Here is a 20,607-nt window from a genome sequence, read left to right on the forward strand (position 1 = left end):
GAGATTGTAGCAAATTGCAATGACAAAAGATAAGAAGAGAAATTAAGCAGGAGGAAATGAAAGGACAACGACATATTACTAGTCCAAGGATAGAGGATAAAAGAACAAGAGTGATAAATCACTGAGTGACGCCGCTTGATGAACCAGCAGCAGCCAAAGCTTCCATCAAGAAAGCCTTTCTTCGCTTAATCACGTCCTTGAGATCAGCCATCAATGTCGCAGCGAGTTCTTTCTCGTGAAGGCTTAATGGATCCTTTGGCACAGCTCTTCCTTGCTTCATGGCATCCATAAGATGAGCCCTCAAAGCATCCGGATCACGCAATGATGGCTTGAAGTCAAAAGTTCCAGGGGGAAGACACTCCTTGTATTGCTTCATCATTGCCTTCAAAGCAGCCGGTTCTATCCCTAGTGGCTTAAACACAGAGTTTGGTCGGATAAGAGTCTGCACGAAGCGCTTATGTATCTCTAAAGCAAGCTTAGGTTTCCCTTTCACAAAATCATCGTTTGCATATTCAAAGTGGTCAGACTCAACTTCTGTAAAACCCTACAAGGCATCAAAAGATCCAAAGGTGTATAATTAAAGGCACGAAGAAACACACTAATTCACGGCCAAAACAATCTATATATAAATAAGAAAACAAAACTTACATATGTCTCAAGCCGCTTCACGAATATTGGAAAAGAAGATATCCTAACGACCCTCGGAAGAAGATCTCTGCAAAACTCTTGCTGATCCCAGATGATGAAACTCTTGCCGTTCTCGCCCCATGAGATTACTGAATTCGTTTTACGGTCATTCACAATCTTATATAATACTCTGGGGAAATAGCGGCGTGCGAGAGGTGGATGATCAGTAGTATACAACCATCACCCATCCCTAAACAATTGCAAACCCTAGCAATCAATCACCAACAATTAGTTATGCAACCAACAACAATTATGAGCCGAGACAAAAAACAAACAATTGAACGAGAGAAAAAGACAAAATTACAAGGATTAGGTCTGAAGTTCAATTCAAGATATCCGACCTTGCCGTGGTGTTCCCGCTTCCGTCCGGCGTCTGTCCAAACTCTAAAGATAGAATTTTGTTTTGTTTTGAAAATTGTTACGAAATAAAGGGATCGCCATCCAAAGACACATTTGTAACGACCTATACGGCTACGACGGGCGTCGTTTTAGTTTACTATTTAGCACCACAAAATTGCTTTATTCTCTAAGGTTACCAAACTCCTAATTAAATTGACATGACATATGGAGCCAAAAGTTTTGTACAACAAAAAGCTGTCGTGGATCTACATTGTTCATTAGATAAAAGTAAATATCATTAATATGAAAGTTCGGAGGTGTTACAAAAGAAGACCTATACATTTGAAACCTTGCCAAAAAAGAAATAAAAAAACAAGGAGACAATAACGCATTCTCAAGATTTAGGAGAAAGCAAAGATCATTTACTACGGTTCCTGAATTTCTTCATCTTCTTACGGGCTGTGATTAAGTTGATAACTATAACTGCATGCAGCTTCATTTTTGACTCCTTTGAAGATAATTAATTGCAGCAGCTTCAGGATGTACATATATAATATAGTGGATTATTTTTGGTCTGTACGTTATTAACAAAAAAAGCTGGAGGAGAAGGAGACTTTTGTAAGGAAGATATATCTATAAGAAAATCCATGAAACTACACCTTTTTTTTGTTTTTGGGATTGAGTATATATTTTCGATTATTTTAAAATATATCAACTAGTAATATTAGCGCGATAAAGAATTTGGAATGCAATACATTTGAATTTCTTAATCATATTAGTTTGTATTTCTGTTACAAAAATCTAGTACAAATGATAAACACGTAATCAAGATATCTAATAAAAAAATCTATGATTGTGTGCTTACACACAGTACTTGGTTCCACGTTGTTGGCGAAAACGATTGTGTGCTTTGACCTTTGCTGTCATTCACCATCAGCCGTCCTTTCATTCTTCTTCCGGCAAGTCTCATCCCATTTGATTAATCCATAGAGAAGCCGTCCAACAAATACGTCTTCCGACGTATAAATCTCTCCTCTTCCTCTCATATCCCAAAAATTTCGAAATTTTTCACCGAAATGACCCGTGATGACAAGTTCCCGATCGTATACTCTCTGTTATTAATCGCCGTGTTCTTCGCTTCTCCTATCTCCAGCGAAGATGATTTTGATGCTCTGTTGAAGTTCAAGTCATCTCTCGTTAACGGCACCACCCTCGGTGGATGGGACTCCGGCGAACCTCCTTGTTCCGGTGAAAAAGGAAGCGACTCGAAATGGAAAGGAGTGATGTGTTCTAACGGCTCCGTTTTCGCTCTCCGTCTCGAGAACATGAGCCTCTCCGGCACGCTTGACGTTCAAGCGCTCGGGTCCATTCGCGGTCTCAGGAGCATCAGCTTTATGCGTAACCATTTCGAAGGGAAGATCCCACGTGGACTCAACGGGCTTGTCTCGTTGGTGCATCTTTACCTTGCGCATAACCGGTTTTCAGGCGAGATAGACGGTGATTTGTTCGCCGGAATGAAGGCTCTTATGAAGGTTCATCTTGAAGGAAACCAATTTTCCGGTAAGATTCCGGAGTCGTTGGGGAAATTGCCGAGGCTGACTGAGCTGAATCTTGAGGATAATATGTTCACCGGAAAGATACCGGCGTTTAAACAGAAGAATCTCGTTACCGTTAACGTTGCTAATAATCAGTTAGAGGGTCGAATTCCGTTTACTCTCGGCCTTATGAACATCACTTTCTTCTTAGGTGATAATCATCATCTCTATTTATTTTTTCTCTGACTAATTAATTATGATGATCATATTTTACATTTATAATTTGATATACGTACTTAATTTACAACACAACAATTGTGGTTTTAATCTTACAAATATATATATAATCGAGCTTAACTTTGTCTAATTGTCACTATCAAAGGAAAATTTGAACATATTGGTTTTGGAGTCTTTGGTAAGTTGTGAGCACGTTTTAGGCATTAAGTTTTGCATGTAAAAGTTACAAATATGAGTTTATTTCTTCTTTTGACGTGATTTTAAATTGACAAAAAAAAACTCGAGAAAATACTCTCTTTGACCGAATTATTAGTGGGCCTCTATAGAAATGGGCCATGTAAGATTCAATAATTCGTTTGGGCCTTAAAACAGGTAACAAGGGGCTATGTGGAGCGCCGTTGCTTCCGTGCAGATACACTCGTCCGCCGTTCTTCACCGTGTTTCTCCTTGCCCTCACCATCCTCGCCGTCGTAGTCCTCATTACCGTCTTCCTTTCCGTTTGCATTCTCAGCCGCCGTCAAGCCAAAGGTCAAGACCAAAGCCAAGGCCACGGCCACGTTCATGGCCAAGTCTACGGACAAACCGAGCAACAACACAGTGAGAAGAGCTCGCAGGACTCCAAAGTCTACAGAAAACTAGCTAATGAAACTGTGCAGCGAGATTCAACGGTAACATCAGGAGCATTATCAGTGGGAGGTCTGTCTCCAGACGAAGACAAGCGAGGAGATCAACGGAAGCTACATTTCGTTAGGAATGATCAGGAGAGATTCACGCTTCAGGATATGCTCCGTGCATCGGCGGAGGTTCTCGGAAGCGGCGGGTTTGGATCGTCGTACAAAGCGGCTTTATCGAGTGGCCGTGCGGTGGTTGTGAAGCGGTTTAGGTTTATGAGTAACATCGGGAGAGAAGAGTTTTACGATCATATGAAGAAGATCGGACGATTGTCTCACGCTAATCTCCTTCCATTGATCGCTTTCTATTACAGAAAAGAAGAGAAGCTTCTCGTCAGCAATTACATATCCAATGGAAGTCTCGCAAATCTCCTCCATGGTAAAATTAAGGAACTTTGTTCATGTTCATCTGAATCTGATGATGATTTGAGGAATCTGATGGAATTGGTTTGATTTTGCAGCAAATAGAACACCAGGTCAAGTGGTTTTGGATTGGCCGATTAGATTAAAGATTGTAAGAGGTGTTACGAGAGGTTTGGCTTATCTCTATAGAGTGTTCCCTGATTTGAATCTTCCTCATGGCCATCTCAAGTCTTCCAATGTGTTGCTTGACCCCAACTTCGAGCCGCTTCTAACGGACTACGCTCTCGTCCCGGTTGTTAACAGAGATCAATCACAGCAGTTCATGGTGGCTTACAAGGCACCTGAGTTCACTCAGCAGGATCGGACTTCGAGAAGATCCGATGTCTGGAGCCTTGGAATCTTGATTCTTGAGATTCTGACAGGGAAGTTTCCGGCGAATTATCTCCGGCAAGGGAAAGGAGCTGATGATGAGTTAGCTGCTTGGGTTGAGTCTGTAGCGAGAACAGAGTGGACTGCTGATGTGTTTGATAAGGAGATGAAAGCAGGGAAAGAACATGAAGCACAAATGTTGAAGCTGCTCAAGATTGGGTTGAGATGTTGTGATTGGGACATTGAGAAGAGAATTGAGCTTCATGAGGCTGTTGATCGAATAGAAGAGGTTGATAGAGATGCTGGTGGAGGTCAAGAGAGTGTTCGATCTTCATACGTGACTGCTAGTGATGATGATCATCGTTCTTCTAGAGCTATGACTGAGGAGTTCTCGCTCATGTAATAGCTTACATTGAAAGGCCTGTATCTTTCTCTGGTCTCCACTAGTCTTCTTCTTCATCTAATTCTCATTTCCTTGATATTTGTTGATCAAGTCCGTGTCTTTGTTTGTAGGTAAAGACAATTTATTTGTTATTGCCAGGGTTATTTATTCGCATTCAGTTGTTTTTTCCCCTAGTTTTAACAGATATGATTGATGAGTAAAGCTTCAAGCTTTTGTTCTTTTGTTGATTTTTTTCACCACCTTTCAGCTATTTCCTCATTTTGTGAATATTCTTTCGTGCCGTATTTTGGTATCATCTAGACGCAAAAGAATGTCTTTTATGTCCATTTCTTCTTCAACTTGTCCACTTTCTGATGCAGCGTTGAGATAAGCAAGAATATAAAATTAATGGTTTTCACAAGCTTGTTGCTTTAGATTTTGGGTAACCTTTGTAGATGGTATATTCTTTGAGGATATTGATTTACTTTTACTTGTTCGTTTGACAGAGACTTCAATAAAGTTTATATCTTTTTCTATTTATATATCCTTGTCCCCGTGTGATTTCCTTTATCCCCTTTTCTTGGAATTTACAAGCTTAATCAACCGAGAGGCATATCAATAAGAATTAAACCTGTTTGGAAAATCTTGTTACAATCTACTCTGTATTGAAACTCGTCTCTGTGTAGTTTCCTCGTATTAAAGGTTTTAGCTATACCACCATCTCTCTGGTATCAGGTATGTTAAGTTTTGTTTGTAGCTTTTCTCAACAGGCCATCGTCTGTGAAACCTGTTATATATTGTCTGCGTTTCAGTTTTTTTCAGCTGTATGTTCTGGGGTTCTGATGTTTTGAAACTGGGGTTGATATTTCTGTATGTTTGATCATCCCATGTGTCTATGAAGGGATGGATCTTAGGGTTTTGTAATCCAGAAAAAGAACTCAGGTTTAACTGTAGAGAACTTGTCAGTCTTCAAGAGTTTACTTAATTACAACGCATATTCTCATTTCTTTAGAAGCCTTTCGAGTTGGAATTCGCTTAAGCCATTTTGGATAACATGTAATAGCATGTACTCCTACAATAAAGCTAAGGTACCTGTTCTTGATGAAGCATGTTGTCTCATATTGGTTTTAGGTTTCTGAGCAGAAGCAAGATAAAGACATAGTGGTGTTGCAGTTTAGATGGCAGTATCAACTGATTACCAAGTTAAGTTTCCTGAAAGTGGTGATCTTTACTCTATACTAGCAGCTGAAGGGATTGAGTTTCTTTTGTCGCATAGTGGAGAGGTACGGCTTATGCTCTCTCGTTTATTATATTTTGATATTTTCGTCTGGTCTTTTATACTCAACTATAAGCTCACTTCAATCAGGTGCCGTTGGAATATATTCATGGCAAGACGATTTGTCTCTTCTTCTCTGCAAACTGGTGCAGGCCTTGCAAGGACTTCACTCCAGAGCTGGTAAAACTCTACGAAAATCTTCAAACCCGAGGAGAAGAACTCGAGATCATCTTTGTATCGTTTGATCATGATATGACTTTATTCTATGAACATTTCTGGTGCATGCCATGGCTCGCAGTCCCCTTCAATTTAAACCTACTCAACAAATTAAGGGACAAGTACAGAATTTCTCGTATCCCGTCACTGGTTCCTCTATATTCAGATGAAATCTCAGTCGCTGAAGATGTAATTGGTCTAATTGAAGATTATGGTCCTGAAGCATTTCCTTTCACTAAAAAGAGAAAAGAAGAACTCAAAGCTATCGATGACTCCAAACGCATTGGTGGACAATTGGAGAAACTCCTTACTCATGAGTCCCGAAATTACGTTGTTGCCAGAAATGGAAGTAAGGTAAAAATAACTGACTTATAGACTTCAGATATCTGGTCGGATCAAATGATCATATATGATTATGTCTATGAACATTATGCAGGTGCTAGTTTCTAAACTAGTGGGCAAGACTATAGGGTTGTACTTTGGTGCCCACTGGTGTCCGCCTTTTCGATCTTTCACTTCTCAGCTCCTGGATGTGTACAATGAGCTCGCGACCAGAGATAAAGGCTCCTTTGAAGTCATCTTAGTTTCAACAGACAGAGACTCAAGAGAGTTTAACATCAACATGACCAATATGCCATGGCTTGCAATACCTTATGAGGACAGAACAAGACAAGACCTTTGTAGAATCTTCAGCATCAAACTCATACCTGCATTGGTCATCATAGGACCGGAAGAGAAAACAGTGACCACAAACGCAAGAGAGATGGTATCGTTGTATGGATCAAGGAGTTTCCCATTCACAGAATCAAGGATTGTTGAGTTAAAAGCTTGTTTGAAGAAAGAAGGTGATTCACTTCCAAGGAAAGTGAAGGATAAGAAGCATGAACATGAGCTAAAGCTGGATATGGCGAAAGCTTATGTGTGTGATTTCTGTAAGAAGCAAGGCAGGTTTTGGGCGTTTTCTTGCGATGCTTGCGATTATGATCTTCATCCTACATGTGTGGAAGAACAAGACGCATTGTTGGTTTAGCAAAAGAGACATTAGTCGTGATTTGTCTGAATGATTTTGTAATATTAGTAAACATAGAAGACAGTCGTCGGGATATATTATGTTCTCAAAATGAAATTAAGAAATCAATGGGCCATGCCATGTAAAACAACAAATCACAAGTTTAGGAATTAGGATCAAGATTGTAATTAGATGTTCTGTTTGTATAATCAACATTCTGTTTTCATTAATAGAAAAGTATATTTTATATTTACATTTTCTTACAAGTATATAGATTGAAAAGTAAGTCTTAGCTTATGATTTTTTTTGTTTTCATTTCTTTAATATTCATTTGGATATAATCTGATTTCTAATACTCCTACAATAAAGCTAAGGTAACCTGTTCTTGATGAAGCATGTTGTCTCATATTGGTTTTAGGTTTCTGAGCAGAAGCAAGATAAAGACATAGTGGTGTTGCAGTTTAGATGGCAGTATCAACTGATTACCAAGTTAAGTTTCCTGAAAGTGGTGATCTTTACTCTATACTAGCAGCTGAAGGGATTGAGTTTCTTTTGTCGCATAGTGGAGAGGTATGGCTTATGCTCTCTCGTTTATTATATTTTGATATTTTCGTCTGGTCTTTTATACTCAACTATAAGCTCACTTCAATCAGGTGCCGTTGGAATATATTCATGGCAAGACGATTTGTCTCTTCTTCTCTGCAAACTGGTGCAGGCCTTGCAAGGACTTCACTCCAGAGCTGGTAAAACTCTACGAAAATCTTCAAACCCGAGGAGAAGAACTCGAGATCATCTTTGTCTCGTTTGATCATGATATGACTTTATTCTATGAACATTTCTGGTGCATGCCATGGCTCGCAGTCCCCTTCAATTTAAACCTACTCAACAAATTAAGGGACAAGTACAGAATTTCTCGTATCCCGTCACTGGTTCCTCTATATTCAGATGAAATCTCAGTCGCTGAAGATGTAATTGGTCTAATTGAAGACTATGGTCCTGAAGCATTTCCTTTCACTAAAAAGAGAAAAGCAGAACTCAAAGCTATCGATGACTCCAAACGCATTGGCGGACAATTGGAGAAACTCCTTACTCATGAGTCCCGAAATTACGTTGTTGCCAGAAATGGAAGTAAGGTAAAAATAACTGACTTATAGACTTCAGATCTCTGGTCGGATCAAATGATTATATATGATTATGTCTATGAACATTATGCAGGTGCTAGTTTCTAAACTAGTGGGCAAGACTATAGGGTTGTACTTTGGTGCCCACTGGTGTCCGCCTTTTAGATCTTTCACTTCTCAGCTCCTGGATGTGTACAATGAGCTCGCGACCAGAGATAAAGGCTCCTTTGAAGTCATCTTAGTTTCAACAGACAGAGACTCAAGAGAGTTTAACATCAACATGACCAACATGCCATGGCTTGCAATACCTTATGAGGACAGAACAAGACAAGACCTTTGTAGAATCTTCAGCATCAAACTCATACCTGCATTGGTCATCATAGGACCGGAAGAGAAAACAGTGACCACAAACGCAAGAGAGATGGTATCGTTGTATGGATCAAGGAGTTTCCCATTCACAGAATCAAGGATTGTTGAGTTAAAAGCTTGTTTGAAGAAAGAAGGTGATTCACTTCCAAGGAAAGTGAAGGATAAGAAGCATGAACATGAGCTAAAGCTGGATATGGCGAAAGCTTATGTGTGTGATTTCTGTAAGAAGCAAGGCAGGTTTTGGGCGTTTTCTTGCGATGCTTGCGATTATGATCTTCATCCTACATGTGTGGAAGAACAAGACGCATTGTTGGTTTAGCAAAAGAGACATTAGTCGTGATTTGTCTGAATGATTTTGTAATATTAGTAAACATAGAAGACAGTCGTCGGGATATATTATGTTCTCAAAATGAAATTAAGAAATCAATGGGCCATGCCATGTAAAACAACAAAACACAAGTTTAGGAATTAGGATCAAGATTGTAATTAGATGTTCTGTTTGTATAATCAACATTCTGTTTTCATTAATAGAAAAGTATATTTTATATTTACATTTTCTTACAAGTATATAGATTGAAAAGTAAGTCTTAGCTTATGATTTTTTTGTTTTCATTTCTTTAATATTCATTTGGATATAATCTGATTTCTAATATCTTTTAGATGCAGTTTTGAAAAAAAGAAAAAACATATTCTAGATTTGTTGTGTGCAAAACAAAAAAGCCGTTTGTTGGTAAAGAGAGGCGGGGAAGAAGGAGAGGCACTCAAAACAGAGAGAGAGAAGCAGAGTCAATGGATTTTTATAGAAAGCTCTCCTCTTCTCTTCATTTCCTTTTTTTCATTTCCTACAATATTACAGACCAAGAACAATCAAACGGATCTTCTTAGAAAGGAGACACACCCAAGAACTTAAAGAAAACAAACCATATATTTGTCCATTGAAGCTCAAAACATCTTTTTGTGTAGTGCTCTTAGACTTGGATGGCGAAGCACAGGAGGGACAGAGACGGAGGATTTGGCGTGGATGGATTGGTTGCTGTGGCCATCGACAGAGACAAAAACAGCCAAACTGCTCTGAAATGGGCTGTTGATAATTTGTTGCAGAAAGGCCAAACCGTCGTCCTCGTACATGTCAAGCCTCGGGCTTCATCTTTGTCCACAAACCCTTCAATCAACTCAAACTCTTCTAGTAAAAAATCTTTCTTCTACATCTTCTCTGTTTCTAGTTCCTTCTGCTTCTTTTATCTTTCTTCTCGATAGCTGATGGGTTTGTCTCTTTCAGAGATGAGCCAAATAAATAATGATTCTTCATTGGTGTGTGGAGACCCAGAAGGCTCTTATAAACAGTTGTTCCTTCCTTTTCGTTGTCTCTGTTCACGCAAAGATGTGAGTCTCCATGTGAAATATAAGCCAGAAAACAAATTTACCTGTGTTCTGTCTCTTCCTATGCTTATAAATTGAAATGGAACATGTTCAGATACAATGCAAAGATGTGTTATTGGAGGAGTCAGATGTGGCGAAAGCTTTAGTCGAATACGCAAATCAGGTCGTGATTGAGGTATTGGTGGTTGGTTCCTCTTCAAAAGGTGGCTTTCTCAGGTGTGTTTTTTTCATCTTTTTCTTTCCGGTTTTGCTATGAATCTTTTAACAAGAAATGTTCGATCAGATGTCAAAATTTGTCTCTGCAGGTTCAACAAACCTACAGATATTCCAGGAACCATCACCAAGACCGCACCTGATTTCTGCACGGTTTATGTCATAACCAAAGGAAAGCTTTCAACAAAGAAAACAGCTTCTCGTGCTGCGCCGTCTGTTTCTCCATTACGCATCCAGCTTCAACAGACTAGCTTAAAGCCACATCCACCTTTGCCTTCTGCAACTACTAACACAAGAGGTTAAAAAACAATATGGCTTTTCTACGTGTTTCTTCATGTCAATCTCCTGCACGTTTCTGAATTTGTTTTATTCTTGGTTTCCGGTAGCTGAGAGACAGTCATTTGAGTCTCAGCATCGCAGGTCCCTTGACGATCAGTCAGATTCCTTCAGGTTCGCATCACTCTTGTTTTTTCATTTGACACGCTTGGGAAATCATGACCATAGACTTTAGACGATGAAAGTTCTTGACTGAAACAGGTCACCCTACACTAGAAGAGGCTTGAATGGGAGATCATATGGAGACCTATCAATCCCGGATTCTGACATATGCTTCAACAGCTCTGGAAGACCAAGCATTGAGCGCAACTCTCCTTCCTTGTACGACAATTCGGATCCAAACCGGACTCCTCCAAGGCTATCAAATTTCTCAGACATTGACTATGGTAGCTTCGAGTCAATGACCTTCGGAAGGAGGTCAATGGATATAAGCTCACCAACTGCTTTCTCAACTGGCTCATTTGAGAATGAAAGGTTTTCATCGGCTTCTCAAGGAGGGGTAAGACTGATCTGTGAATCTTTTTCCCTGTTACATACTTGGAACTCCTAGATGCAAGAGGTTTTATGGCTGAGAATTGTAACCAGGATGATGTAGAGGCTGAGATGAGGAGGCTTAAACTGGAGCTGAAACAAACGATGGAAATGTACAGTACAGCTTGCAAGGAAGCTCTCACAGCAAAACATAAGGTATAATTCTCGCAAAAATGATTAGTGTTGCTTCATTGTTGATTCAAAAGCGAAATTTTGAACCTGCAGGCAACAGAGCTTCAACGCTGGAAGTTAGCAGAAGAAAGGAAATTCGAAGAGGCAAAGCTTGCAGAGGAAGCTGCATTAGCCATTGCGGAGAAGGAGAAAGCAAAGTCCAAAGCAGCAATGGAAGCAGCTGAAGCAGCTCAAAGGATTGCTGATATCGAGTCCCGAAAGAGAGTCGATGCAGAAATGAAAGCTCTGAAGGAATCAGAGGCGAGAACAAAAGCCGTGAATGCTTTAGCAAACTCAGATGTCAGATACAGGAAGTACTCCATCGAGGAGATTGAGGATGCAACAGAGTTCTTTGATGAGAAATACAAGATCGGAGAAGGCGGTTATGGACCTGTCTACAAGTGTTATCTGGATCACACACCTGTGGCTGTGAAAGCTTTGCGCCCAGATGCAGCTCAAGGCAGGTCACAGTTTCAGCAAGAGGTGAAGTCTCGTAACAAAGTCTATGAAAAAATTTATACACCTCGGGCTCTTTCTTGGCTAACTGACTTTAATTAAGTTTTCTTCTATTTATCAACTAAACACAGGTTGAAGTGTTAAGCAGTATAAGGCACCCTAACATGGTTCTTCTGCTTGGAGCATGCCCAGAATGTGGATGCTTAGTGTATGAGTTCATGGCTAATGGGAGCTTAGAAGACCGTCTTTTCAGAGAAGGAGACAGCCCGCCCCTCTCTTGGCAAACAAGATTCAGAATTGCTGCAGAGATCGGCACTGTACTGTTGTTCCTCCACCAGACTAAACCAGAACCATTGGTTCACCGTGATCTCAAACCAGCAAATATCTTACTAGACCGCAACTTTGTCAGCAAGGTTGCTGATGTTGGCTTGGCTAGGCTGGTCCCTCCATCCGTTGCAAACACCGTGACGCAATACCGCATGACATCAACTGCTGGCACATTTTGCTACATCGACCCAGAGTATCAACAGACGGGGATGCTGGGTGTGAAATCTGACATTTATTCGCTTGGCATTATGTTTCTGCAGTTAATAACAGGAAAACCACCTATGGGTCTAACCCATTATGTGGAAAGAGCCCTCGAGAAGGGTAATTTGAAAGATTTGCTCGATCCTGCTGTGTCTGATTGGCCTGTTGAAGATACCACAGAGTTTGCCAAGTTGGCTCTCAAGTGCGCAGAGATAAGGCGAAAAGACAGACCTGATCTTTCCAAAGTTATATTGCCAGAGCTCAACAGATTAAGAGTACTTGCTGAAGAATCAACAAAGACTGCAGTAGTCATTAATAGCCCCGGACCAACCCCCACTGAGAGTCAAAGTTCCTCCCCCAAGTTGTGAGAAATGATAAACAATTGATCTGCACATAAAAAGAGACAGAGGATTCAAATGCAACTAGTAATCCATTTTCCACCTAAGTTACACTTATCCTTAAAAGGTATACACGCTCATGAAAAAGGCAACTGAATTTGTATGCTCACTATATAATACAGTAGAGTCTTTCACTTGTAGATAATGTACAGATGATTAAAGTTAACTTACCATCTAGCTAAGGATTGAGGAAATTCAGTGATGAAACCTTTTTTTTCCTGCAACTTCTCTAACATAAGCCAATTCAAAGGTAAAATACCACACTTCCATAATCATAAAAAGAATGGATATTTTTATATCATTAAAAAATATGTAATGATTTTACAACAATGTCCAATCTTTTCCATTACGATTATTAGTCTGATATTACCAAAAAAGAATAATAATAGTCTTCATCAGAGCTAATGCTCTTCTCCATCCATGTAAGCTCACAAACCAATTGTTTCTTAGCATGCGTCGCGCTGTGGATTAGATTACATCACTACCGCAACTTCTTCCTCTCCTTTCTCTTCCTCAGGCTGGATACCCTTAGGTGGTCTGCCACTATGTCTCGCATTTTTGCCAGACAAGAGCTTCATTGCTTTCTCTAAAGTAACCTCACCTGGTTCCGTGTTCTGCCAAGTACCAAGTTATCCTCAATGAAAACGACAACACTTTTAACTCATTTCATAACATAGAAAACAATAGATCCTAGCAGATCCACACCTTATTTCCGTATCAAATATAGCACCAACATCTCCTAATAAATGCTCCTCTTATTCTACCTATATCACACTCTAAGAAGGTATCAAACAACTGTACATAACTATACCTTTGGAACAGTAGCCATAGTGCAGCGATGTTTAATAGTAAATCCAGATTTACTAAGCCTTAAGACCACAGGCTGTCCATCTATAGGGTGGTTTCCCTGGTAGAAATCAGTATACCAAGTCGTTAGCACTCCGAAATGTTGAAACAGCCTAACCTTTATATCAGTCTTACCAGTGTCAAAGGATAGCGTAATAATTCGAGAGCACTTTCAAGCGTAATGGAGTTCACATCCTTTATCTGAAAAATAAGGTTGCAGGAGATTTCTCAGTAAGAAAAGGTAAGCATTATCTTACCAGGACATTACTGGCACACATATGCACACTGAATGTGTGATCAGTATGCCACCGTTTATGTAAGAAGAAAACATAGACATATTTATTTGATTGATAAAACTCCAACATACATGGGCCGCATTTGCTCGTTTTGGTGTGTGCCCTTTTTTATCTTCACCGAGCTGTACATAATGCCCATAGGGGCCACACTTTAAAATAACCTGAATAAGGAAATGGATTCAGCAAATTAAAGTTTTAGCAAATTGTGAACAAAAAAGGGTCAGAACAGCGAGACCTTCTCACTGGTATTGGGATGAAGACCCAGCAATTTGGGCTCTTCTACGCAGGTATTCTTTGGAGGATCATCTTCATCTTCATCCTCTCCATAAATCGTTTTAGCAATGAACCTGTATATGAACCACATAGCTCATTATGTCAGCGACCATGTTAATATAGATAGATTAAAAACTCAAAAAAAAGTTAATAGGTAAATTCTGATAAGAGAGGATACATAAGTATCTTAGGTGTAAAAAATTAGAGACTCAACAGCCTACGACTTACTTGCATGAAGGGTGCTGATCACAACCGATGAAATACCCCGCACCATACTTACTTGCTTTGAAACTTAAGGTGCCTTCCATACAACTGCAACATGGAAAGAAACTATAAAGATCAACATACACTCATTCAAACTATAAAGAAACTTTGTCTTATTTAGGCCTCCTCTGTATATCACTAACGCGAAAGTATCTTTAGCATGGGCAGCCATATATGAAAGCATGGGGTTTGTCAACTTTTAAATCAGTAGCTCTATCTTGAAATTAATTAGCATTAATGGTATGCTGACCTCGGGCATGTCCTACTGGGATAAGGAAGGGAAGAAAACAGAAAGTCCTCATATTTCTTTTCCAACATTTTCTCCACCTGTAAATGTATGACAATGTAAGAAACTAATGGAAGAAATTGTAGAAAGAAAGTAAACTTCCAGAGTTCATTCTTGTAAGAAAGTACCTGCTGGCGTTGGACATTTTCAACACGTTTACAATATGCGCTGAATCGTGTCCAGTAGTCTCTTAGGAGACCTTTCCATTCAGTTACACCACCAGAAACATTATCAAGCTGAAAGAAAATCAATCGTAATGGAATAAAATTGAGTATCTCATCTTGCAATGTCGAAATAAATCTATGCAAATGTAGAAACTGCTATAGTTAACAGAGAGTCCAGTGAAGAACAAACTAAATATCTACCTCAACCTCCATATCAGCAGTGAAACTATAGTCTGTGATCTCAGTGAAGTAGTGGGTAAGAAAAGCTGAAAGCTGGAAAGATAGAACAGAGGTTAGAAAGATATATTGCGATGGTTGGTTTACTAAATCATCAATTAGTGAGCTCAATTTATTAAAAGAAAATACCATCCTCCCACGGAATTCCGGAAACAGGACTCGACTCTTTATTGTTACGTACTTTCTGTTCTGTGAAAAAAAAGAGGAGGTTTCAAAATGCTGCCAGTCTATGCCTCACATGAAAGGAGGGGTATTGTTAATTTCAGGAGACAGTAGAGCCTTTTAACTTCAGCGTGAAACAGAAGCACTAGAAAAATGCCAATAGTTTCTTAGTACGAGCACATACCTGTAAAACCCTAAATATAGATGCATATGTCGAGGGTCTACCTATCCCGAGCTCCTCGAGCTTTTTAATCTGAAACACATTAAAACATGCTTACCATATTATGTATTGTGAAACCTGACGGCAGTAAAAAAATATCATGCCTAATGTCTGCATAACCACCAGATTCAGCACTCATACAAAAAGAAACTTCTTATCTTTTATGCTTAGCTACCATCTTACTGACACAGAGATGAGTTACTGTTGATGAGAACTGTTAAGATCAATGCTTAACTTCCAAGAATAATGAAACCATTGTGTGGAGAACCAGAACCAAAATGAGCTACTGGAGACTTAAATGTGAAGTGACAGAGTTCATTACACCTCTGCGGATTAATTGAGTCTTGGACTTAAGAGAAGTAAGTTAGATTTGCATAAAGAAACAAGAAGACAAAAGAATAGACCATTTTGGAAATTTTTTGTGTCAGTGTCCTCTTCTCATCTTCCTAATCATATTTCTATCTCCTCCGTCTATAGAAAACTAATTCACCATGACTGCTAATTCCCAAAACGAGCCTATACTGATAATTAACATATCATGGAACGGGATCATATATACTTTTGACACAAAGGAGATAGGAGTGTTATACCAGAGAGCCCTCAGAATAGCGTGGTGGGTTCTGAGTATGGTGCTGCTTGAGCTCCACTTCACCAATCTGTAGCAAATCTCCATCCTGAAAAAAGGAGGAACACCTAATAAAGGCCCAGCATCTCTTATGGACGAAAAAGTTGAGGAAAGAAAGAAATGAAACCACGGTACAAGGCACAGCTGAAAAGAAAGGTTGTGATATTAGAAATGCTACCTTCAACAAACTGAGAGTTTTAAAAGTTTCCTCACGCTCACTACTCTGATCACCGTCTTTATTTTTGATTGCCTTAGCTTCAGGATCCTACAATATCACCAGGAGAAACAACAAAAACTGCTTTAGCACATTTCCGAAGAGAAGAAGGATCAAGCATTAGCTATACCTGATATAAAACAAAGTAAACATCCACAATAGGTAAAAGCAGTCAAAATATACATGCATATGACAATTACAGGAAAGAGAAGAAAAATATTACGAAGAATTGCTCCCAAAACAAAATCTAGGGAATTATCAGCACATTAGAAACCCACCTAATTATATAACTGCCAGGTAATTAACGATAATATGAAATACATAGTACCTCGTAAACTGCCTGGTATCCAAGGAATTCGACTTTTGAGCATGATGATCTGAAGATGATGGATTCAGAGGCATTTCCAATATCAAGTTGTATCTGAGAAGGGAAAGAGTCAGGAAAAAATTGGAGAAATATGTTGGATTTCATAATGTTAAACCTTCAACCATTCAATATTGGTTGATGGGAAAATTCAGCTACATACTCTCTTTTTTCCTTTCTTTTTCTCTCGCTGGTCAATAAGAACCTACTTGACACTATATGCATGATTTGAAGTGAAAAATAGCACATATATTACCTGCGCAATGGAAGCAGGCTCCATTTGACATGCCACAGCTCGTGACCATATCAAGGTATATAATTTTAGAGAATCCGCATCAAGCAGGCTAGCAATCGTTGCTGGAAACGCAAAGAAAAGATAGTGAGAGTTACGATAGTAAATCGTATGGTAAGTTATTGATGACGGCTAGTATAAATCCAGGGAAGCATGGCAAATTATTTACTTACACGGTAATCTACGTATATCGGTAGGTCTAATAGCTTCATGGGCCTCCTGAGCGTTCTTAACCTTTTTAAAATATTTACGAGGACTATCTGATGTAAAATTCTTCCCATACCTGCAGATAATAAGTATATTGCTGCTATAGTTTTCTCGAGTCAAAAGGACTAACGTAGAATAACTTCACAGATGCATTTATATGCCTTACCTTTCTGCCACCAAGGACTGTATATCTTTGATAGCTTCATCAGCTATCTGATGAGGACAGAAACAAATGAAAAACGAAACAAATAAATCAAGGAAAATCAAAGTGAAGTTGTAACAGATAAGATGAATCAGTCAGAAAGTCATGTTTTTGAAAAGCAAAAAAAATTGAATGCCCATAGCAGAAAATACACAATTAAAGAGATCACCCACATGTAAACCATCCGTCCGCATGTATGTTATAAGACCAGCTGATTTACCATCGGACAGTTGGACACCCTCATATAGTTTTTGAGCGAGCTGCAAAGTACTTATTATTAGAAATATGCACTCAAGGGAAAGTGAACGAAAATGAAAAAGGTTTCAGTTCTCAACCTTCATGGTATGTGCTGTTGAAAAATGTAATTTGTTAGCAGCATCCTGCTGAAGGGTTGATGTTATGTACGGAGTTGGTGGATTCTTCCGTGTAGTACTTGTTTTAGTGCCCTTCACTAGAAAACCTTCTGATTTGATCCTTTGCTCAATGTCCTGTGCACTTGCTTCAGAGCTGATAGAAAGCTGATTTAATCTTTTTGAATTTAAACTGGTCAAGTGAGCAGAAAAGGTGGCTGAATTATCTTTCCCTTTCGCTTTGATTCCTACAGTCCAGTACTCCTGAGGCTTAAATCCGTCAATTTCACTTTCTCTATCACATACAAGAGCCAAAGCAGCAGACTGGACCCGCCCAGCTGACGGGCAACCCGGAAGTTTCCTCCAAAGTAGTGGTGAAATATTAAATCCGATGAGATAATCAAGAGCACGTCGTGCAAGATAAGCATGCACCAAGTCCCCGTCAATTTCTCGTGGAGATTGAAGTGCAGTTTTTATTGCTGATTCAGTTATTTCATGGAAAACAACCCTTGCTACTGTCATACTTTCATGTAAGGCACCCTGCTGCTGCAACATCTCTATAACGTGCCAGGCAATTGCCTCTCCTTCACGATCTGGATCCGATGCAAGAATCAGATTTTCAACTCTGAGGAATAAGGTAAACATAATGAGATAGAGAAGCACAATAAGAAAAACCACAGGAAAGAAGTAGTTCACATCATATAAGTTTGAACCAGCATCATATGTCAATAGCTATACAGGACAATGACACACCCGGAATATATTCTAAAATTAGGGAATAGAGATAATAGCAACAGTGAATTTTTAAAGTAGTGAAATAGGCAAGAAACCGTACCCATTTAATGCAACCTTTATGCTCTTAATATGAGTCCAGGCGGAAGATGGAACCTCCCAAACCATGCTAAAATCGTCATCTGGCCTCACTGAACCAGACCTTGTGGCCAGGTCCCTGATATGACCATAACTTGGCAAAACCTCATACATGTCACCAAGATAACCCTGAATAATCTTTGCTTTTGTGATTGACTCAACGACAATAACAGATTTTCCACTTGGTGGATAAAGCGGTTTAGATGCATTTTGACCTCGATGCTCTATGCTGTTTTTCATGTGTTGAGGAACCAGCTTCTGTTTTGGTGCCTTACTTGCTTTTGTTGACTTCAAATGCTGTTGTTCCGACTTGGAATTTGATGGAGCAGGACTTTTGGGCTCCTCCACAGGGTGATTTTTTGCCACCTCCTTCTGAGAATTGTACTGATACTCTGTTAGGTAAAATAAGCAAGGGTAAGACTATAACGGTCCTAAAATTTTTAAAGTTAAATACCTTAGCAGATGAAGACTTCCGATTTCCAGAACCAGAATGTTTTGGCTTGGGAACGCTTATCGGACTCTCTTCTAGAGAGACCGCCTCCAAAACTGGTCCCACTGAAGAAGATTTATCTTCGACTTTCTTGTTCTTAGGGCGCCGTTTTTTGACAGTAGTGGCTTGATTACCATTGCTAGCACTAGCAGGTGAGGCTGCTGTTGATAGTTCCGCCTTGATGCCACTGTTACCATCTCCAATAACTGGTTCAGTAGAAGTCACCACTTCAGCTTCCGAGGAAGCCAAAACATTATGCTTCTTTTGGTTCTTATTAAATTTCTTGAAACCTAATTTCTTCCCACCAGCCTTCTCGTCACCACCAACAATGTTATCCTTACTTACAGTATTGGGGACTTGAGAAGAATATTTCGAACCTTGTTTCCCATCCTGCTCCTGTTTTGGTGCATTGCTTGCTTTTGATGAGGTCCAATGCTGTTGTTCCGACATGGAATTTGATGGAGTAGGACTTTTGGGCCCCTCCACATTGGGATTTTTTGCCACCTCCTTCTGAGAACTGTACTGTTAGAAGACATGAGCAAGGGTAAGACGATGTTTAATTTTTTTTTTACTAGTTTAATACCTCAGCAGATGAAGACTTCCGATTTCCGGAACCCGAATGTCTTGGCTTGGGAAAGCTTTGCAAACTCTCGTCTACAGAGAACGTTTCCAAAACCGATACCGTTGGAGAAGATTTATTTTCGACTTTCTTGCTCTTTGGCCGCCGTTTTGTTTTGACAGTAGAGGCCTGCTTAGCATTGCTAGCAGGTGAAGCGGCAGTTGCCTTGATGGCAATGTTAACATCTCCAATAACTGTAGAAGCCACCACATCAGCTTTTGTGGAAGCCAAAACCTTATGCTTCTTCCACTTCTTATTAAATTTCTTGAAACCTATTTTATTCCCACCAAACTTTTCAACACCACCAACAATGCTATCTTTAATTCCAGTATTAGGGACTTGAGAAATATATCTCCTCGTAAACGATCTGAAACTATATCCAAAGGACCTTGAAGTGAAGCTGCTCCAATGTGTTGCATAACTAAGGGAACCGAGATGCGAAGGAAGTGCACAAGCTAACTTAAGACAGCTTGAATTTCCTCTTTTGAACTGAAGCTGTGATACATTTCTATACACTCTATCGACCTGAACTAGTGAAGAGGAAGAGTAAGCTGGGAAATTCTGAATCGCCCTGCACTGCAACTGCAACTGCAAAGAAACAAGCAACCGTCAGAATCTCCATGAGTTCTACTGATGAATTTTCAAACGCTTATACATAACAAAAACGAAAAATTGAAGCTCATTGAAACAAATTTGATTCCATTTCAATACTGAAAACAACGAAAGTATAAGGATTTAGCCATAAAAGACCAAACTTTTTAAATCGAGAATCTAACATTTCAAGTATCCCACCAGTGGAAGAGTGGAAACACAAACCTTAGCCATGAGAGGACGAAGAGACAGAACTGAAGTCGAAGAAGAAGAAGACTTAGCAGCCGCAAGTGAGATGGTTCTCTGCATTGAGAATACTCTCTGTTTGATCCAGAAACTTTCAAATCGTCCGACGAGCGAATCCGTAGCCTTTCATAAATCGAGCAGAAGAAGAGAGATCTTCTTGTTAATGGCGGAGATGTCTGGTAAAGAAATTCTGAAGGGTTTA

At 39.5% G+C, this 20,607-nt stretch overlaps 6 protein-coding genes across 9 annotated transcripts; 4 read left to right on the top strand and 2 right to left on the bottom strand.

The window, feature by feature from the left end:
- Nucleotides 1-118: 118 nt before the first annotated feature.
- LOC9303379 (heat stress transcription factor B-4b) lies at nt 119-2,072 on the bottom strand. Its single transcript, XM_021016802.1, has 3 exons — nt 1,958-2,072; nt 649-776; nt 119-544 (listed from the first exon to the last, which is right to left on the bottom strand). Exons 1-3 carry the CDS (start codon nt 2,070-2,072, stop codon nt 119-121), a joined length of 669 nt encoding a protein of 222 aa, XP_020872461.1.
- On the top strand, nt 1,916-4,862 carry LOC9305411 (probable LRR receptor-like serine/threonine-protein kinase At4g31250). The gene is made up of 3 exons (XM_021017374.1): nt 1,916-2,772; nt 3,171-3,848; nt 3,931-4,862. The coding sequence occupies exons 1-3, from the start codon at nt 2,103-2,105 to the stop codon at nt 4,602-4,604; spliced, it is 2,022 nt and encodes a 673-aa protein (XP_020873033.1). The 5' UTR covers nt 1,916-2,102; the 3' UTR covers nt 4,605-4,862.
- Nucleotides 4,863-5,154: 292 nt separating this feature from the next.
- LOC110226305 (probable nucleoredoxin 3) lies at nt 5,155-7,239 on the top strand. The gene is made up of 4 exons (XM_021017375.1): nt 5,155-5,318; nt 5,715-5,866; nt 5,950-6,429; nt 6,512-7,239. The coding sequence occupies exons 2-4, from the start codon at nt 5,762-5,764 to the stop codon at nt 7,103-7,105; spliced, it is 1,179 nt and encodes a 392-aa protein (XP_020873034.1). The 5' UTR covers nt 5,155-5,318; nt 5,715-5,761; the 3' UTR covers nt 7,106-7,239.
- Nucleotides 7,240-7,469: 230 nt separating this feature from the next.
- LOC9303380 (probable nucleoredoxin 3) lies at nt 7,470-9,123 on the top strand. Its single transcript, XM_002867262.2, has 3 exons — nt 7,470-7,654; nt 7,738-8,217; nt 8,300-9,123. The coding sequence occupies exons 1-3, from the start codon at nt 7,550-7,552 to the stop codon at nt 8,891-8,893; spliced, it is 1,179 nt and encodes a 392-aa protein (XP_002867308.1). The 5' UTR covers nt 7,470-7,549; the 3' UTR covers nt 8,894-9,123.
- Nucleotides 9,124-9,224: 101 nt separating this feature from the next.
- On the top strand, nt 9,225-12,794 carry LOC9303381 (U-box domain-containing protein 35). Its single transcript, XM_002867263.2, has 9 exons — nt 9,225-9,760; nt 9,854-9,957; nt 10,049-10,170; nt 10,260-10,465; nt 10,554-10,617; nt 10,705-11,002; nt 11,089-11,190; nt 11,260-11,688; nt 11,793-12,794. Exons 1-9 carry the CDS (start codon nt 9,553-9,555, stop codon nt 12,555-12,557), a joined length of 2,298 nt encoding a protein of 765 aa, XP_002867309.1. The 5' UTR covers nt 9,225-9,552; the 3' UTR covers nt 12,558-12,794.
- Nucleotides 12,795-12,856: 62 nt separating this feature from the next.
- Nucleotides 12,857-20,592, bottom strand: LOC9303382 (DNA topoisomerase 1). Of its 4 annotated transcripts, none has more exons than XM_021020041.1 (23): nt 20,385-20,592; nt 19,533-20,150; nt 18,914-19,459; nt 18,425-18,831; nt 17,575-18,214; nt 17,413-17,499; nt 17,204-17,250; nt 17,004-17,113; nt 16,795-16,895; nt 16,503-16,595; nt 16,139-16,225; nt 15,926-16,009; nt 15,300-15,368; nt 15,083-15,142; nt 14,918-14,989; nt 14,681-14,788; nt 14,517-14,593; nt 14,231-14,314; nt 13,965-14,076; nt 13,801-13,890; nt 13,569-13,634; nt 13,399-13,494; nt 12,857-13,201 (listed from the first exon to the last, which is right to left on the bottom strand). In XM_021020041.1, exons 1-23 carry the CDS (start codon nt 20,466-20,468, stop codon nt 13,061-13,063), a joined length of 3,879 nt encoding a protein of 1,292 aa, XP_020875700.1. In that variant the 5' UTR covers nt 20,469-20,592; the 3' UTR covers nt 12,857-13,060. The 4 variants fall into 4 exon arrangements, with proteins under 4 accessions (XP_020875700.1, XP_020875699.1, XP_020875698.1 ...); XM_021020040.1 differs by having other exon boundaries at nt 18,914-19,456; nt 19,533-20,156; XM_021020039.1 differs by having other exon boundaries at nt 19,533-20,156.
- Nucleotides 20,593-20,607: the final 15 nt, after the last annotated feature.

Source organism: Arabidopsis lyrata (assembly GCF_000004255.2).
Source record: "Arabidopsis lyrata subsp. lyrata unplaced genomic scaffold ARALYscaffold_7, whole genome shotgun sequence".
Taxonomy (NCBI): Eukaryota; Viridiplantae; Streptophyta; class Magnoliopsida; order Brassicales; family Brassicaceae; genus Arabidopsis; species Arabidopsis lyrata.

What these genes read in the sequence shown, in the direction of transcription:
- LOC9303379 (XM_021016802.1), bottom strand. Translation starts at nt 2,072, where the DNA reads ATGAGAGGAAGAGGAGAGATTTATACGTCGGAAGACGTATTTGTTGGA. An exon ending in GAATGAAAGGACGGCTGATG is followed by an intron (nt 777 to 1,957) that starts GTGAATGACAGC and finishes AAACGAATTCAG; the next exon opens with TAATCTCATGGGGCGAGAAC. An exon ending in TGAAGCGGCTTGAGACATAT is followed by an intron (nt 545 to 648) that starts GTAAGTTTTGTT and finishes GATGCCTTGTAG; the next exon opens with GGTTTTACAGAAGTTGAGTC.
- LOC9305411 (XM_021017374.1), top strand. Translation starts at nt 2,103, where the DNA reads ATGACCCGTGATGACAAGTTCCCGATCGTATACTCTCTGTTATTAATC. An exon ending in GAACATCACTTTCTTCTTAG is followed by an intron (nt 2,773 to 3,170) that starts GTGATAATCATC and finishes GCCTTAAAACAG; the next exon opens with GTAACAAGGGGCTATGTGGA. An exon ending in TCTCGCAAATCTCCTCCATG is followed by an intron (nt 3,849 to 3,930) that starts GTAAAATTAAGG and finishes TTGATTTTGCAG; the next exon opens with CAAATAGAACACCAGGTCAA.
- LOC110226305 (XM_021017375.1), top strand. Translation starts at nt 5,762, where the DNA reads ATGGCAGTATCAACTGATTACCAAGTTAAGTTTCCTGAAAGTGGTGAT. An exon ending in TTTTGTCGCATAGTGGAGAG is followed by an intron (nt 5,867 to 5,949) that starts GTACGGCTTATG and finishes CACTTCAATCAG; the next exon opens with GTGCCGTTGGAATATATTCA. An exon ending in TTGCCAGAAATGGAAGTAAG is followed by an intron (nt 6,430 to 6,511) that starts GTAAAAATAACT and finishes AACATTATGCAG; the next exon opens with GTGCTAGTTTCTAAACTAGT.
- LOC9303380 (XM_002867262.2), top strand. Translation starts at nt 7,550, where the DNA reads ATGGCAGTATCAACTGATTACCAAGTTAAGTTTCCTGAAAGTGGTGAT. An exon ending in TTTTGTCGCATAGTGGAGAG is followed by an intron (nt 7,655 to 7,737) that starts GTATGGCTTATG and finishes CACTTCAATCAG; the next exon opens with GTGCCGTTGGAATATATTCA. An exon ending in TTGCCAGAAATGGAAGTAAG is followed by an intron (nt 8,218 to 8,299) that starts GTAAAAATAACT and finishes AACATTATGCAG; the next exon opens with GTGCTAGTTTCTAAACTAGT.
- LOC9303381 (XM_002867263.2), top strand. Translation starts at nt 9,553, where the DNA reads ATGGCGAAGCACAGGAGGGACAGAGACGGAGGATTTGGCGTGGATGGA. An exon ending in GTCTCTGTTCACGCAAAGAT is followed by an intron (nt 9,958 to 10,048) that starts GTGAGTCTCCAT and finishes GAACATGTTCAG; the next exon opens with ATACAATGCAAAGATGTGTT. An exon ending in TGCAACTACTAACACAAGAG is followed by an intron (nt 10,466 to 10,553) that starts GTTAAAAAACAA and finishes GGTTTCCGGTAG; the next exon opens with CTGAGAGACAGTCATTTGAG.
- LOC9303382 (XM_021020039.1), bottom strand. Translation starts at nt 20,468, where the DNA reads ATGCAGAGAACCATCTCACTTGCGGCTGCTAAGTCTTCTTCTTCTTCG. An exon ending in CGATATACGTAGATTACCGT is followed by an intron (nt 16,896 to 17,003) that starts GTAAGTAAATAA and finishes TTGCGTTTCCAG; the next exon opens with CAACGATTGCTAGCCTGCTT. An exon ending in AACGAGCAAATGCGGCCCAT is followed by an intron (nt 13,635 to 13,800) that starts GTATGTTGGAGT and finishes CTTATTTTTCAG; the next exon opens with ATAAAGGATGTGAACTCCAT.